Here is a 15,960-nt window from a genome sequence, read left to right on the forward strand (position 1 = left end):
AGAGCGGAGCGTGAGTCAAGTCTCAGAGGAGAGCTTAAGGCAGAAGAGATTATTATTTTTTTTAATGTTTATTTTATTTTTGAGAGAGAGACAGAGAGACAGACAGATAGAGCATCAGCTGGTTAGGGTCAGAGAGAGAGGGAGACACAGAATCCAAAACAGTCTCTAGGCTCTGAGCTGTCAGCACAGAGCCCGATGTGGGGCTCAAACTCACAGACCACGAGATCATGACCTGAGCCGAAGTTGGCCGCCCAACTGAATGATCCACCCAGGCACCCCAGAAGAGATTATTTTAAAAAGGAGATATGAATAATCAAAGTACATGCCTACTAACTACCATTTACTTGTCCAGTGCTAGATTTGTAAAACTGCATTTTCAATGGCTCCCTAGTACATCTAAGTAAGCAAAAAGGTAAAGGGAAAGAAGCCTGAGGTAAACTGCAGTCTAAGAAACACGTAACACACAAAATATCAGTATTCTCACCCACTGGCCAAGGGAAGAGTTAAACACCTCTTCTGCCCAAGTTTAACCTGCTAAAACGCCTGCTAGACACTGTTTTTAAGCAAAGTATCAAACTTTTCTTCAAAAGAAACCAAAGTAACAGACATTTAAAGCTAATCCTCAGTCTTTTCATTTTAGGTTATTGTTATGTTTTTAGATAAATCATTTCTATGGTGTTATAAATCATTATACATCCCCATTAGCAAAATGAGTCTTAAACATGGTGGTTCTTCAGATAGGAAGATAAATTAAATGTTCATGCAAAGTGGATTAAATATTATTATTATTATTGATTTTTTTTTTTTAGAAAAGCTTAAGGAGTAGAGAGTAGTAAGTATTCCATTCTATGATACGTCCTAAGATTACAGATTACAAACACAAATACCAAAGATGGTTAATATTTAATCCCATCTCAAGAAAATGGTATTTTCATTCTACCAGCAGTGTGGACCGAAAACTTAAGATCCTTCTTGATTCTTCTTTCTCCCACATTTCACATCCAATCCATCAGTAAATCATATGGTTTCTACCTTGAATACATATTCAGAATCTGACTCCTTCCCACCACCCTTACACTAGTCCAAACCACCGCCATTTATCTCTGAACTACTGCAATAAGCCTTCTAACTACTCCTCTTACTTCAATATTTGCCCCCCTGCATGGTAGCCAGTAATTATTCTAAAATATAATCTCATCGAGTCATTCTCTGCTCATAATACTAATAATTTCCCCTCTCTTTCAGAAATAAAATCCTCTCTTTAACATGGCCTACATCTCCCTACTTAGTCTGGAAGTACTGGGAATTAACAGAGAATGGTTACGGTGGTCAAGAAGCATAGGTGAAAATCCAGGAAATAGGGTTAAATTCTCGGTTGTTCAGTCCTCCTTCATTTTATATAGAGGGCAATAATGATGATTACTGAAACAACATTCACTGAGCCCTTACTATGAGATCTGCAGCCAAGGGACTGAAGCATCTTATTACAGGAAGAAAAACAGAATTTTTTATCCCTATAGAAAAGCAAATATTTGGGCATAAGACAGCTGTCCTTTAGGAAGAATGTTCTCTGAAAAGCTACAGTCTATAAGAACCAGAATATTTATAAAAACAAAGCTTTATTGTCAGTGCAATTAAAGCATCTGAACTATTAAATACCAAATTCTACTGTTACTCCTAATTAAAAACGTGACAACAGGCTTAGGATGCAGTCACTCTTGGATCTTGGCATTCCACTCCCCATCTCCTCTTCAGCGGTACCTTATCAAATGAAGTACTGACTACATTTATTTTGAGTAGCTCTCAAGGATAAAACTAAGACCAATATATGTCAGGCAAGTTGAAGAACCTGCCTTGTTAGATGGTGAATTCCTTATTATTAGGAGCGTTCAGACTGGATAATCATCTGTTGACAAAATATAGATGAAATTCTTTCAATGACAGGGCAGAGGATAGACAGGGGTTGAATTAGCAAATCATGAATGCCTTTTTCTATGGCATTTTATGCAACTAAGAGAAACCAGCATTAGAATGTATCTTCAGTGTGTGCCTAAATCAATGTATAATGAGAATATCAATCATGATGACAATTATAGGGTTTGTAGAATTTGGTCCCAGAATGAGATCCAAAACAGCAGGGCAGAAGAAGGGCAGAAGAAGATGATTGCTTCTCAGGCAGCAACTCTTAAAAGTTTTCTATAGCTAAAATCTAAACCAACTGTATACCATACCAAATGCCTTTATGACAATTATTTGTTGCTCTATGTCAAAATCCTTGTTCCATCCTCTCTACCCTATCTTTACCCAGTCATTATCCTTTTCTGGTTTCCTCTTTACAAAGGAACTCTGGGTCAGTTAGACAGACAGTGATTGAAATAGAATTTTGTATGTAAAGGAGAGTAGTGATAAAGCCAGATAACAGAGGGCCTTGAAAGCTGACAGTATTTAGATTTGAAGAAAACAAAACACACATCACTCTCATGTTTTTGAGGACAAGGATAAAAGGAAAATGGTATTTTAGAAAGATTAATTAGCGTGGTGGTGATAAGGAATCCATGACTGGGTTGAACAACGATGCTATTATTCTATGGTTAATTCTACTAGGGCACTTTTATGAATATCTACTATTTTGTGGCAGTTTAAGAAACACCCCTCAATAGGAGCCTTATCTTTCTATAGCTAGCAATTTAAAAAAATTCAACGTGAACTAAAAGGAGTATAGAAGAAACCCTAACCACTCGTATTAAACTCTGCTTTTACAGGGGGAATCTGGAAAAATAAAAAATAAAAAATAAGGTTGTATATAATAAGCTTTAAGGGAAAAAACAACATTGGGGGGGAACATGTTTTCTCCAAGGGAAAAAAAAAAACAACAACTAAAACTGCTAAAACCAACTGCTTTATATTGAAGTATTTTAGACTTAGTTTCCAGGGCACAAATTTACTATCAATATAGTTCATCCAAAATTAAAATAATATAGAAGTGAAAAAAATATATGTAAGTGGATTTTGAAAGATACTTACTGTGCTGCCCCTTCCCTGAGGAGATTGTCATTGTTAAGTAGTAGCCGGACATCTGAAGAGGAAAAAAATGTTAAAAGACGTTAAGAATAGAGCGCCTGGATGGCTCAGTCAGTTAAGCATCTGACTCTAGATTTCGGCTCAGGTCATGATCTCACAGTTTGTGGGGTCAAGTCTTGCACTGGGCTCTGCCCTGACAGCATGTGCAACATGCTTGGGATTCTGTCTCCCTCTCTCTACCCCTCCACTGCTTGTGCGCACACTTTCTCACCCCTCTCAAAATAAACATTTTAAAAAACCACACCTTTAAAAGATGTTAAAATTCAAATGTTCAGTAAAGGATAAGCTTCAGAAATGTTTAACAAGTCAGGCTTTGCAAAGTTGATCTTCAGATATCCTATATGCAAATGAACAGATGCTCACGTTCATAGATTTTCATGTAATTACTTGCGGTACAATAATCAAACAACTTCTCAAGGAATTTCATAGCAAATAAAAAGCATGGTTTAAAGAAAGTTACAATTAGAACTGTTAATTTCGTATCTAAAGAATCCTTTAAAATAAGATTAAGAACTGGAGGCTTTTCTATAACATCAGACCAAGAAAGCTGGGCAAAATTCAGCCAGTGGCAGTGAAACTGCCAAACATATTTTTCCACGAAGGACTGAACGTGGGGCCTACATGCTTTTAAAAAGCTGTATGTCAAGAGTCTAGTCATGCTTATTTTTTAAATTTTAATTATTATTTTTTAATGTTTACTTATTTATTTTGAAAGAGAGAGATAGAGAGTGAGCAGAGCAGGGGCAGAGAGGGAGACAGAATCCCAAGCAGGTTCTGCACTGTCAGCACAGAGTCCAGTGGGGGGCTCAAACCCACAAACCGTGAGATCATGACCTGAGCCGAAATCAAGAGTTGGACCCTTAACCTACTGAACTACCCAGGCACCCCATAGTCATTCTTCTTTTATAAGAGGAGGGTCCTTGTTATAGAAGAAACTACTAAGCATTCATTAACTCCAAGAGGAAAGACTAATTTAATTATAAGCCAAAGGCCATTGACTCTTAGAGCGTCTGAAAGAGGCTGGCAGAGGCCAATGTGTAGCATGCCAATAAAAACTAGTCCTCATGCCACAGTAGCTTGCCAATTGTTAATCTAATTCTTTCATATCAATTATTCTCATGATATTCCTGTAAAGTCCATTCAGTTGTCAGAAATCAAACAGGGACTTCTAACTACAAAGGCCATTAATTTTGTTAAGAATTTATCTGAGCTGGGGTGCCTGGGTGGCTCAGTCGGTTAGGCGTCCGACTTCGGCTCAGGTCATGTTCTCATGGTTCATGGTTTGAGCCCCACGTCGGGCTCTGTGCTGACAGCCCAGAGCCTGGAGCTTGCTTCCAATACTGTGTCTCCGTCTCTCTGGCCCTCCCCGGCTCATGCTCTGTCTCACTCTCTGTCTCAAAAATAAACAAACATTAAAAAAAAAAAAAAATTAAAAAAAAAAAAAAGAATTTATTTGAGCTAATCAGCTTGATAAAGTTCAGGTCAAAGGAAAATTTCCTAAAAGCTCAGTTGTTGAAAATTTACATTTGGTCAAAACACAAAAAAGACTAGGAAAATAAGGCTGCATTTGTTTATTTGTTTCTCTTGCTGTTAGTGCTCAAAATCCACAAACAAGTCTATAAGGATACATGTTCTGATTTATTTCTATTGTATTATTTACTCCTTAAATTATTATATGTTCTCCTGGTTATTCTTTCTCTGCATCATTAATTATTTTTATCACTGGAGATTAGTGATTGTTCTATGATGTGTGGGGCTCTGGGCCAACTGCAGATGAGTATCACATAGCTCCTCTCAAGTACATAGCCCTCTAATGTAAAACTCGAATTTCAAAATAAATGCTTGCTAAAATGAACCAAGATACACGAAGGACTTAAAGATGAATTTAACAACTTAAAATGGGATTATAATGATTGATTTTATCATAAAGCTCAAGATGCCTCATCTACATTTTTCATTCTATATGTTAAGCCAGTGAATAGAAATTTATAAATGTATTGGAATAGCGGTTCCCAAACTGGCTGTGACTCAGAATCACCTGGGAGAACTTCAGGATGGTAAGGCTGGAATCTGTGTATGTAATAAGCTTCCCAGATGTAGTTAGTTCAGCCCCAATGGCTTTAGAAAGTGTCCTGTATATACTACAAGCATGTGTTGAGTGAAAGCACAGAAGAAGCTGAAGCTATGATTTATAGTGACACAAAACTATGAAAATAATTAAATATTGCTTCCATATTCATATTAAGCTACTTTAAATCTTTTCTCACATAAGATAGGTATCCTAATTTATGGGTTAAGAGTATGCTTTTAACTCAGACCTGGGTTTGAATCCTTGTTCTGACACTTACTTGCTAGATGACATTGAATAAATTATTTTAACCTCTTTTAATCTTGATTTCCTTAAGCTATAGCTATAATGTGCTGTAAGGATTAGAAGAGATAAGAAACACTCAATAAATACTTATACATAATTATGGAGGGCTTAAAATACTAATGTTTACTCACCATTGAACACTTCATTAAATTCCCCTGGGGGTGCATGAGTGATGAATTTAGCAGCTATGCGTACCTAAAGAGAAAGAAATAAGAGAAGAGTAACATATAAAGGAAGAAGCAATTAACAGATTACAAAATTTTCATCACATTCATGGAGATAAAACTTCCTATTCAAACCTTTACTATTTAGGAGACTTCAGATTTTTTTCACAAACTATCCCAAAGCTTTCATCATCAATAGAGGTTTGTCCTGATTTTGAGATCTACATGCAGCTTTAAGTTTTAATTCTTCTTTAAAAAGTTGAGGGACACCTGGGTGGCTCAGTCAATTTAGCGTCCGACTTCAGCTCAGGTCACGATCTCGCGGTCCGTGAGTTCGAGCCCCGCGTAGGGCTCTGGGCTGATGGCTCAGAGCCTGGAGCCTGCTTCCGATTCTGTGTCTACCTCTCTCTCTGCCCCTCCCCCGTTCACGCTCTGTCTCTCTCTGTCTCAAAAATAAATAAACATTAAAAAAAATTAAAAAAAAAAAAGTTGAATAATCAATTTTTGGTCAAAATATACTACAGGCACAAATAGAGAAAGTTATGATCCTAATCACTTATGAACATTTAAGCAAAACTAAATGAAAGAGTAGTGAACTGGTAGGATACCAGTATGTGTTTATAGCGTTTATCCCAATGCAAAGGTGGTTCAGTATTAATAAATCAGTGTAATTTACAAATTAAAGGAGCAAACCCTTGTGATTCTCTTAACTCATGCTGGAAAAAAAAGATAAAATTCAACATTCAAATATCATAAAACAACAAAACTACTAATTTTTGGTAGGAATAAACTTCTTTAACTTGATAAAGGATTATCTACCAAAATTCTACAGCATACTTAATAATGATGCAACATTGCAAGCAGTGTCCCTAATTTTAAAAACAAGACAAAGATGACTGCTATCACCTATTATTAAACACTGTACTAAAGGTTCTAAAGAATGCTATAGACAGTACTTCTTCTGTTCTTCCTTCTAACTCCCTCTCCTGCCCCCTACTGCCATTCTACTTTTCTGGATCTCCTTTTATAGGCAGACATTGAAGTCTTAGATCTAACTTGCATATCCCTTTTTCTCCTGTATTTTTATCTTCTTTTTGTCATTTGGTAGTTTATTTGGGGAGAAGCCCTCAGAGCTCCATTTTTCAATTCACTTAAAATGCTCTTCATTCATGTCTATTTTGCTATTCAGATAGTTATTTTAAAACCTATTTTTCATTTCCAAGACTTTTATTTGTGTGTGTGTAAGAATTATTGAGTCTCCTTGAGACTATACTTACTTACTTTAAAGTATTGCTCTATTGACTGTTCCCTAAGAATTTAGATCTACTTGTTTGTTGAGTTTGATGCTTTTCTTTCATAGTACCAGTTTTCCACAAATATTTGGTATTCCTCTTTGAATTTAATTTAGCTTGCCTGTTCTGTTTACCAGCAGTTTGTCTCTAGTGATTGTAGGGGAGGGAGAGAGGAGACTTGCTGCTGTGAAGTGGATATGAGCCGATTAATTTCTGAGTAACCCTCGTAAGGGCCAGAGGCTACCTGGGGCATCACCCTGCCTCTCTGCTCTTAGTGCTCATTCTCAATGCTATATTCTGAAGACAAATGCATTTCTATCTGCAGTTCAGCCCCAATGGAAGAGAAAAGAGGAGCCAATGGTACAGTTAGCTTACAGAACAATTCCGCAATTAATCTACTCCAAGACTGTTCTGAGTCCTTTCCTTCTTGCTCCTTAAGTTGAGCTCCTCCAAGTGGCTCCTACTTCCACAACAGTTATCTTCTGATCTTACTTTTTTTTCCCTCGTGTATTTACCATTCTGCTTTCTTTCTATCAAAAGAATTGCTACAAAACTTTGGTCCAACAATGGCACTCTCACTTAAAAAAAAAAAGCTTATTTGAGAGAGAGAGAAAAAATAGAGCAGGGGGAGGGGCAAGGAGAGAGAAAATCCCAAGCAGGCTCTGTGCTGTCAGTGCAGAGCCTGACATGGGGCTTGATCACACATACCATGCAATCATGACCCGAGTCAAAACCATGGAGTCAGATACTCAACTGCCTGAGCCACCCAAGCACCCCTGTTACTAATTCAGTTCTCTTCTCAATCTGTTTTCCCTACTTTTTTCATTCTACTAAGGTTTGGCATAAAAGATGAGGTGAAACCATGTGCTCAGTCTGCCATATAATTTAATCTCTTCGCTTTTATCAAGATGTGAAATACAAAGAATGTAAAAATCTATGTAAAAGAAAAAATAATTTCGAGTATCATTTGGCAATATACATATATAATTATGATGCTAGCAATGATAATAGGACTGACCTCTGACAGTCTCACAGTACAATTCTTTTTTTTTATAAAGTTTATTTATTTTGAGAGAGAGTGTGAGCAGGGGAGGTGTGGAGAGAGAGGGAGAGAGAGAATCTCAAGCAGGCTCTGTGCTGTCAGTGCAGAGCTGGACATGGGGCTCGTTCTCACAAACCTGTGAGACCATGACCTGAACCAAAATCAAGAGTTGAACATTTAACCGACTGAGCCACCCAGGCGCCCCTCACAGTATAATTCTAACACACTATGACAGAAAGAATGTTGCAAATTCCCTAATATTTGATGTGATAATGAGTACGAAGATGATTCAACTCACTGATGAGGGGCAAAGAGGAACACAGTAGATCTACCAATAAACTGAGCCCTGCTTTCCAAGTAGGCATCCTCCATTAACCTCTTCATTTCCTTCAAACAATGTTAAGTTCTTGTTGACCCACTCAAATCAAGGCTATCATCAAAGCCAAACCATTCTTAAGCAGAAAAAAGACTTTTTTTAAACATTTTTTTATTTTTGGGACAGAGAGAGACAGAGCATGAACGGGGGAGGGGCAGAGAGAGAGGGAGACACAGAATCGGAAACAGGCTCCAGGCTCCGAGCCATCAGCCCAGAGCCTGACGCGGGGCTCGAACTCACGGACCGTGAGATCGTGACCTGGCTGAAGTCGGACGCTTAACCGACTGCGCCACCCAGGCGCCCCGAAAAAAGACTTTCAAGAGTCCTTTGAAAATACAACTGGGCACTGAGAAGAGAATTAGAAAGACAAAAAATACTTTGCAACTTCAGGTTTATACAGAATATCTTATATATGACTTCACTCATTCTAAAAAGAATAAAAGAAAAGCTGCTCCGTGGACAAATTTTACATCTTCAGTCAAGAAAGGCCTACTGATTGATGGAGCAAGGTAGATTGGAAAACCTGGATTCTAATTACTGGCTCTACTGGTCCACAAACTAACTAGGTTTGTAATTCTAGAAGCATGACTAGCCTGTTTTGGTCCTGAGTTTCCTCATTATAAGCCAACTCCTAAAAGAGATGAGAAGTTCTGCAAAATTTCTTTGAGTTGTAAAGCTCTACCGGATTTTTTAACCTTAGAATACAAAACCTGTATGTGGATTACCTGGAAGCAGAGATGAGGAATCCATAACACAAACACCTTAGAATATTCTTATGTACATAAAGCTTGAGAACCCTGTCATGACAGGAGAATTATAGATAATACATTACTTTTCTGGAATAAAAGCTGCTGGAGACTAAGAGGAATACACCATAAAACTCTTATATTAACAAGCAACAACAATAAAAAGAAAATAATTAGGAAGTAAGAAATGCTGCTCAACTCATGAAAATTACACTACCCAGGACTTAACAGTTTCCATATAGATTTACAACTCGGTATATTTATATTTGCCTTGGCATGTGCAGTTAATCATATTTCTTTCCTCATCAACTGTTGCTGTCAATCATTTATTTAAGAAATTAGTAAACCTACTTTAATAGTAAACCTATTTCTTAGTCTATTCAAATCTGCTGAGGGGCTATGATCTATCCCACTTGTCAATGTGCATCTCCCATAATCCTTACATCATTGTGAAAGTCCCCTTAGTCAAACAAATTTAAGTGTGTGTAGTTCAAAAATATATTCATATACAACCCAAAAAGCATATTCCCTAAAAAGAATAAAGCTATATATTTTACATACTACATATATAACATAATGTTTGAATATGCAATAGTAAAGGCTACCAAAATGAAAATTCAAGATACTAGTATTCCTGAAGTTATCCCTGAAGTTTTAAAAGTCATACAATCTGATGGATCTGGCATAATTAAAACAAGTATCTGGATAATCAATGAACTGACAATGCATATTAAAAAAGTAATAGTTAACCAATTTGACAATAAATTTCATATATTGGAAAAAAAAAAGTAATAGTTCATTCACTCAGCAAACATTTACTGAGCACATACGAAGAGTAAATAAAGATTAAACACTGAGTAAGATTCTGTCACTGTCTTCAAGGACCTGACACACAGATAGTAATACAGCAAGCAAGTATTAAAGGCCACAGTGTGGCACAAGGAAGATGCAGTCAACTTTATATATGTATATAAGGAGTGGTGGGGTGGCCTTTAGATACAGTGATGTTTGAGTTGGATTGAAGAATGAGTAAATACCAAGGAGCGCATCCAGTCAGAGGAAACAGTATGCACAAACTAAGACATTATAACACAACAAATTGAATGTAGATATTTAAAAGATTTGCAGAATGTAAAACAGTGCTACTTTTCCCACTAATTCTTTTGTTTTAGAAAATAAAGTTTGGGGTTTTTTTTTTCTTTTTTTCCTCAAAACAAAATACCAGGGCGCCTGGGTGGCTCAGTCAGTTAAGAGTCTGAAGACACTTGATTTTGGCTCAGGTCATGATCTCAGAGTTCGTGAGATTAAGCCCTGCACCGGGCTGACAGCCTGGAGCCTGCTTGGGATTCTCTCTTCCTCTCTCTCTGTCCCTTCCCTGGCTCACTCGTGCTCTCTCTCTATCCCAAAATAAATAAACTACAAAACAACAAGAAACAAAATTCCAATTATTTGTTAACATATAAATGTTTTTAAATATGTTTTTAAATGAATTAATACTTTAAGAACTCTTAAGTTTTAATATCTAGTACAATAGCTATAAACTACATAAAAAGTTGACTCCTAAGAGTATAAAGGGGTCCTGAAAACAAAAACGTCTGAGAAGTGCTCTGTTGATACAGGTTGATGTTTTATCATATGCCATTGAGTGCAAAAGTTCACACAATGATATATTCCTGTTTTATTAAAAGTAAATACACTTACATATATGTATAGCTACTAATTTTAATTAGGACTTCTTCTGGTGGTGGTTATTAAAAAGTTGTTTTTCTTTCCTTTTTTGGCTTATCTCTATGTTCAAAAAGTTGTATAAGGAATATAAATTACTTGTAATTTTTTTTCTGGGAGTTAGTACCTCTTAATCCCCTTTATTCTACTTCACCCACTACTTTATTACTTGTATGTTAAAGATAATTTTTAAATTTTTAAAAAATTTAAAAGAGGATCATGACAAGATCTACCATCTAATAAATTAATTTTGTTAAAGATAAAAAAGGACATTAACAACATAAAGGCTATGGAGTGACATCAAAACTGCAAGCGATGGATCAAGGAAACTACAGGTCAAAAAGCTAAAGGACAGAGTAAAAAGGGAGGTTGGTAAAAGGCAACAAGGAAGACTTTTAAAAGTTTATTTTTATTTTTATTTATATTGAGAGAGATATAGAGAGCAAGTGAGGATGGGGCTGAGAGAGAGACAGAACATCAAGCAAGCTCTGCACTGTCAGTACAGAGCCCAATGCAGGGCTCTATCTCACAAACCGTGAGATCATGACCTGAGCTAAAATCAAGATTTGGACGTTTAACTGACTGAACCACCCGGGCACCCCAAGGAAGCTTTTTAAAGTTACACTTTGCATATGCTTCTTGACCAGAAGCTTAGCCTTATTTACCTCCTAGCTGCATAGTGCCTTATGCTGGAATGTATGGGATAGTTAATGGGTTAAATGAAGGGATTATATAGGAAAAAAAATGAACTAAACTAAAAGACTGCTTCCACTTCCTAAAGGGGGAAAAAAACACACAAAGTACACATAAGTCAGAGAGGGAGGAATAAAAAGTAAGCAATATTTGAATTCAGGCTTAAGTGCAGAAGAATTCTAATTAAAGTGCTGGAAAAACAAATGAGTGATACCTGCAAATCTAAGAATATCAAGAACAGGAGAAATGTCCAAGTAAAGAAACGAAAACATCCCCCAGTTTTTAAATGAAAGCTGGTAAGAGGTGAAGACATATATATGCAACAGCAAGGGTGAAATTCTAAATGAGTGATTAAAAAGAATGTAGTCATCATTAGATGCCAAAGGTAGATCCCAAAATGTGGTCATTGTCAACAATCTCCATGTTATTTTCTGAGAGCTACTAAAAAAGTGGACCACTCAGTATTAAATATTTGGCAATCTTTGACAACAGATTTTGAAGTGATAAGTTGATTTGTCACTATAACAATACCATAAAAATTCCTTGAGACAGTAGTTGAAATCTTAATGCTACATTTACACATTCTCTATAAAAATCTAAAGTCTACTCCATGGACTCCAAGGTCCTTCAAAATTTGGTTCCCTCACCCTCATCTCCTACTGCCTAGCTGCTAGACTTCACGGCTAAATTCCTGCCTCAGGGCTATTGCATTTCTTGTTCCTTTTTGCCAGAAACGCTTTCTATCAGAGCATCTCTCTTCATTCAAGTTCCTGATGTCACTTTCTGACTTCCTGACTCCTATCTACAAATTAGCCATGATACGGTCTGCATCCTTCACAATTCTAGCCCATTTACTCGCTTTTTCTTCAAGGAACTTATCACCACTGAATGATATTTATGTTTCCTGCTCAACACTCCAAAAGAAGTCCAAGAGCATAGAGCTCGGGTGAGCAAATTGCTAATACAAAAGGCCAGACAGTGAACATTTTAGGGCTATATGGGCCACATGGTCTCGGTCCCAAATGAAAACAAATTAGCACAATTGTGTTCTAATAAGATTTTAATTGTTTATTTATTTTGAATGCTTATTTGAGAGAGAGAGAGAGAGAGAGATGGGGGGGGGGGGGAGGCAGAGAAAGAAGGAGAGAAAGAATCTCAAGCAGACTCCGTGCTATCAGTGCAGAGCCCAATGTGGGGCTTGATCTCATGAACCTGAGATCATGACCCGAGCTGAAATCAAGAGTCGGATGCTCAACTGACTGAGGCACCAGGCACCCCTTATTTTTTTTTTTTTACCATTAAGGTATTATTGGTAAATAAACTCATAAGATATTAAAGTGTACAACGTGATTTGATATATGTTGTAAAAGTATTAGCCCCACTAAGTTAATTAAAACATTATTTTGGATTCTCTAATTTGTATTTCATGTAATTTTCACATGTCACGAAATAGTCGTCTTCTGATTTTTTCCCCCAACCATTCAAAAAACATTAGCTTGTAGGCTATATACAAACATGCTGTAGACCAGATTGGCCAAACCCTGGCATAGGACGTTTGTTCACTGCTATACACCCAGAACTGAGACCTGGCACATGCTAGCAATGTAAATGAATGACGACTATTTTATTGTCTACAAAACTTTTTCATAACCTGTTTCTCTTCTGATCTTGAAACAGCTTAATAGGTATCCCCACTAAAAAAGGAATAGATTCAGAGAAAGTGCTTTGTCAAACGTCACACACTTATACAGAGGTGGGCCTTAGAACTATTCAATCAACTATTCTGTGCATTAGTAACAGGTATTTAAATTCAGGAGGATTATCTTTAGTGTGGTGTCACATAGATTTAGCTTAGTCCTTTTAGAATTTTGTTTTCTTTTATCCAGGAATTGAGTCAAAACCTTGCTTATGAAAGCTACAGTTGAAACAAAGTTGGAAGGAATAAAAACAATGATAAATAGTAATGTTAAAAGTCAGTATTTTCTCATCTAGCTTCAAAACTGGGTCAAAACAAGATGAAATTTGGTAGAGGTAAGAATTGGTGGCAGAAGTAAAAGGGGAGAGAGAAATGGCTAAGTAGTGACAGCAAAAATATTTTTGCTGCAATACAAATGAGGGATGACATTTTTAAAAACAGTGATTTAGTCATTCTTTAGAATGGGGTGGGGAAACAAAGTTGAAAGCAAGTATGTCCCATAGAGGAGAGGCATGCCATCTCCAGTGTAACTGAGAATCACTGATATGGAGGTTTTGGTTGAACAAAAACTTAATTGCTGCTTTAAAAACAACAACAAAAAAGACTTTTAAAAAGCATCCCTATTCCATAAAGTAATAGTTTCACTGCACATAACATTCATCAGATAGTATCTGAAGGGTATAACTCCATGTATATTTTAAAGGGAGAATAACTCAGGCCTTATACACAATTCCAATCCTTCATAGATTTAAATATTCCAATAATGTTAATTTCATGGAACCAACTGTATTATGTTTCTGACCTAAAAAGGTGGAACTTAGGACCTTATAAGCATCAGTTAAAGATAATTTTCCTATCAATTTCTTCCCCTTCTCTGTATCTTCTCACCTCTTAAAGAGGGAAATAAAAAAAAATACCTAATCCTTGAAAGACTCAAAATTTCATTATTAGTAATACCTGTACTGAGAGTTTAAACATCAAACTGAGAAAGTAATATACCTTATTGTTCCCCAGAAGCTGCTTAATTTTGTTAATTTTGATATACTGTACTTTAGTAAGAAACTTTAGAAAATGTATTAAAAGACACTTGGAAAATTTATAAAACTTAGGTTTTTATTTATTAAATAATCTTTTAATAACAGATGCCACATATTTCAACATTACATCTCTTCATAACTACCTTTTTAAATGATTTTCTTGACAATCACATACAACAGGATTCAAGTTGAGTATTTAACAACTGCAGCTCTGAATGTCAGTGGATAACTCTAAACAAGCAGGGAAGAAATTCTGGGCTAGATAATAGCCACATTCTACTTATCAGCAAGGCCCAGGTCAGTTTATACTGCCCAAACTTTGTATACTTCAGGAGCCAAATCTCCGCCAGCTTGTCTCCCTGGTGTCTACCGAAATCTTTACCTCCCTCATTAGACTACTGCCTGTATTAAAGACTTTGCTTCTGGGCTGGACTTACATTGTCCTTGAAAGTTTTGACTCTCTCCTTATCTTTACCTGTCTAAACTCTGCCTGTCTTTTAAGGTTGGGTTCTTCTGTTTCTTTCCAAAAAGTATTCCCAGTACTTGTAATTGCAAGAATCCTTTACCACATTAAACCTTACTTTACCATACTTTGTTTGACCATTTATTATAGCACCTAAAATATAACTGCTATTGATAATTTGTTCTATAGATATCATTTTGTCCCTAAAAACTAGTTTTCTTTGGGCAAACTGCCTTGCTTTCCTTTTCCTTATTATACAGGGTCTAGCAAAGTAAATGGCACATAGCTGGCAATTAGTTAAAGGTTTACAAAACCCCTTCTACATAAAATGACACTATGGAAGTGTTTTTCAGATTATGAGATACTATGGCAAAATGGAAAGATATAGGCTCTGGAGTTGGGACAGATCTGGATTTGAATTTTAATCACTTAAGGTCTTTAAATCATATCCTCAGCCTAAAGTGGGGCAGTATCTACTTCTTAGAATTGTTGTGAAGATTAAATTGCTGTGAAGATTACATTTAGCAGTATATTTAAAATATAGGGGTGCCTGGCTGACTCCATTGGTAGAGCATGTGACTCTTGATCTCAGGGTTGTGGGTTTGAGCCTCATGCTGAGTGTAAATATTACTTGAAAATAAAATCTTAAAAATAAATACATAAATAAAATAAAATAGGTGCAATAAATGTCAGCTACTGTTAGCTGGTCCTAGCAAGACAACTGCTGCTTTAAATTATTAAACTAAACAACCCCCTCATATTATTAAGAAAATAATTTCCCTTTTCTAGAAATTCTTTGGGTCTTAGTAACCTTATATTCCCCATCATTACAGTCTTTATTGTGAACTATAAATAGTGGCAACTTTTGTGCTGACCAAAAGTTCTCCAAAATATCACTGCTTCACTTCCCTTTTTAAACATATCTTCCAAAGTTTACCTATGTTTTCAACTAGGCTATACTTAAAAAAAACATAGTAACCAATTGCACTTTTGTATATGTTTATTTTCCTTACTTTTATCCTGCGTCATTACAGAAGTATTCAAGGATAAATAGCTACATTTTTCTTTCTAAAGAGATTTACCTTATTCTTACCCTGTTAAGACAGTAAGTTCTATTTGCATGGAATTCAATACTGTTTCCTAACAGGTTTTTTGCTGTTTGAAGACACTTAGATATTGTTATTTTTTTAAGACTTTACTTTTTTTTTTTAAGAGCAGTTTTAAGTTCACAGCAAAACTGAGAAGGTACAGAAATTTCCTACAGGGTCCGT

The 15,960-nt window shown here is 36.2% G+C and overlaps 1 protein-coding gene across 2 annotated transcripts in view; it reads right to left on the reverse strand.

The window, feature by feature from the left end:
* CAPZA1 (capping actin protein of muscle Z-line subunit alpha 1) overlaps nt 1-15,960 on the reverse strand; it is a 49,890-nt gene that overhangs the window by 21,092 nt on the left and 12,838 nt on the right. For both annotated transcript variants that reach the window (XM_047869336.1, XM_047869337.1), the window contains exons 2-3: nt 5,587-5,650; nt 3,025-3,076 (exon numbers count right to left, since the gene is read on the reverse strand). In XM_047869336.1, coding sequence (XP_047725292.1) covers nt 3,025-3,076; nt 5,587-5,650 — 116 coding nt within the window. The remainder of the gene's footprint in view (nt 1-3,024; nt 3,077-5,586; nt 5,651-15,960) is intronic.

Source organism: Prionailurus viverrinus, chromosome C1, assembly GCF_022837055.1.
Source record: "Prionailurus viverrinus isolate Anna chromosome C1, UM_Priviv_1.0, whole genome shotgun sequence".
NCBI lineage: Eukaryota > Metazoa > Chordata > Mammalia > Carnivora > Felidae > Prionailurus > Prionailurus viverrinus.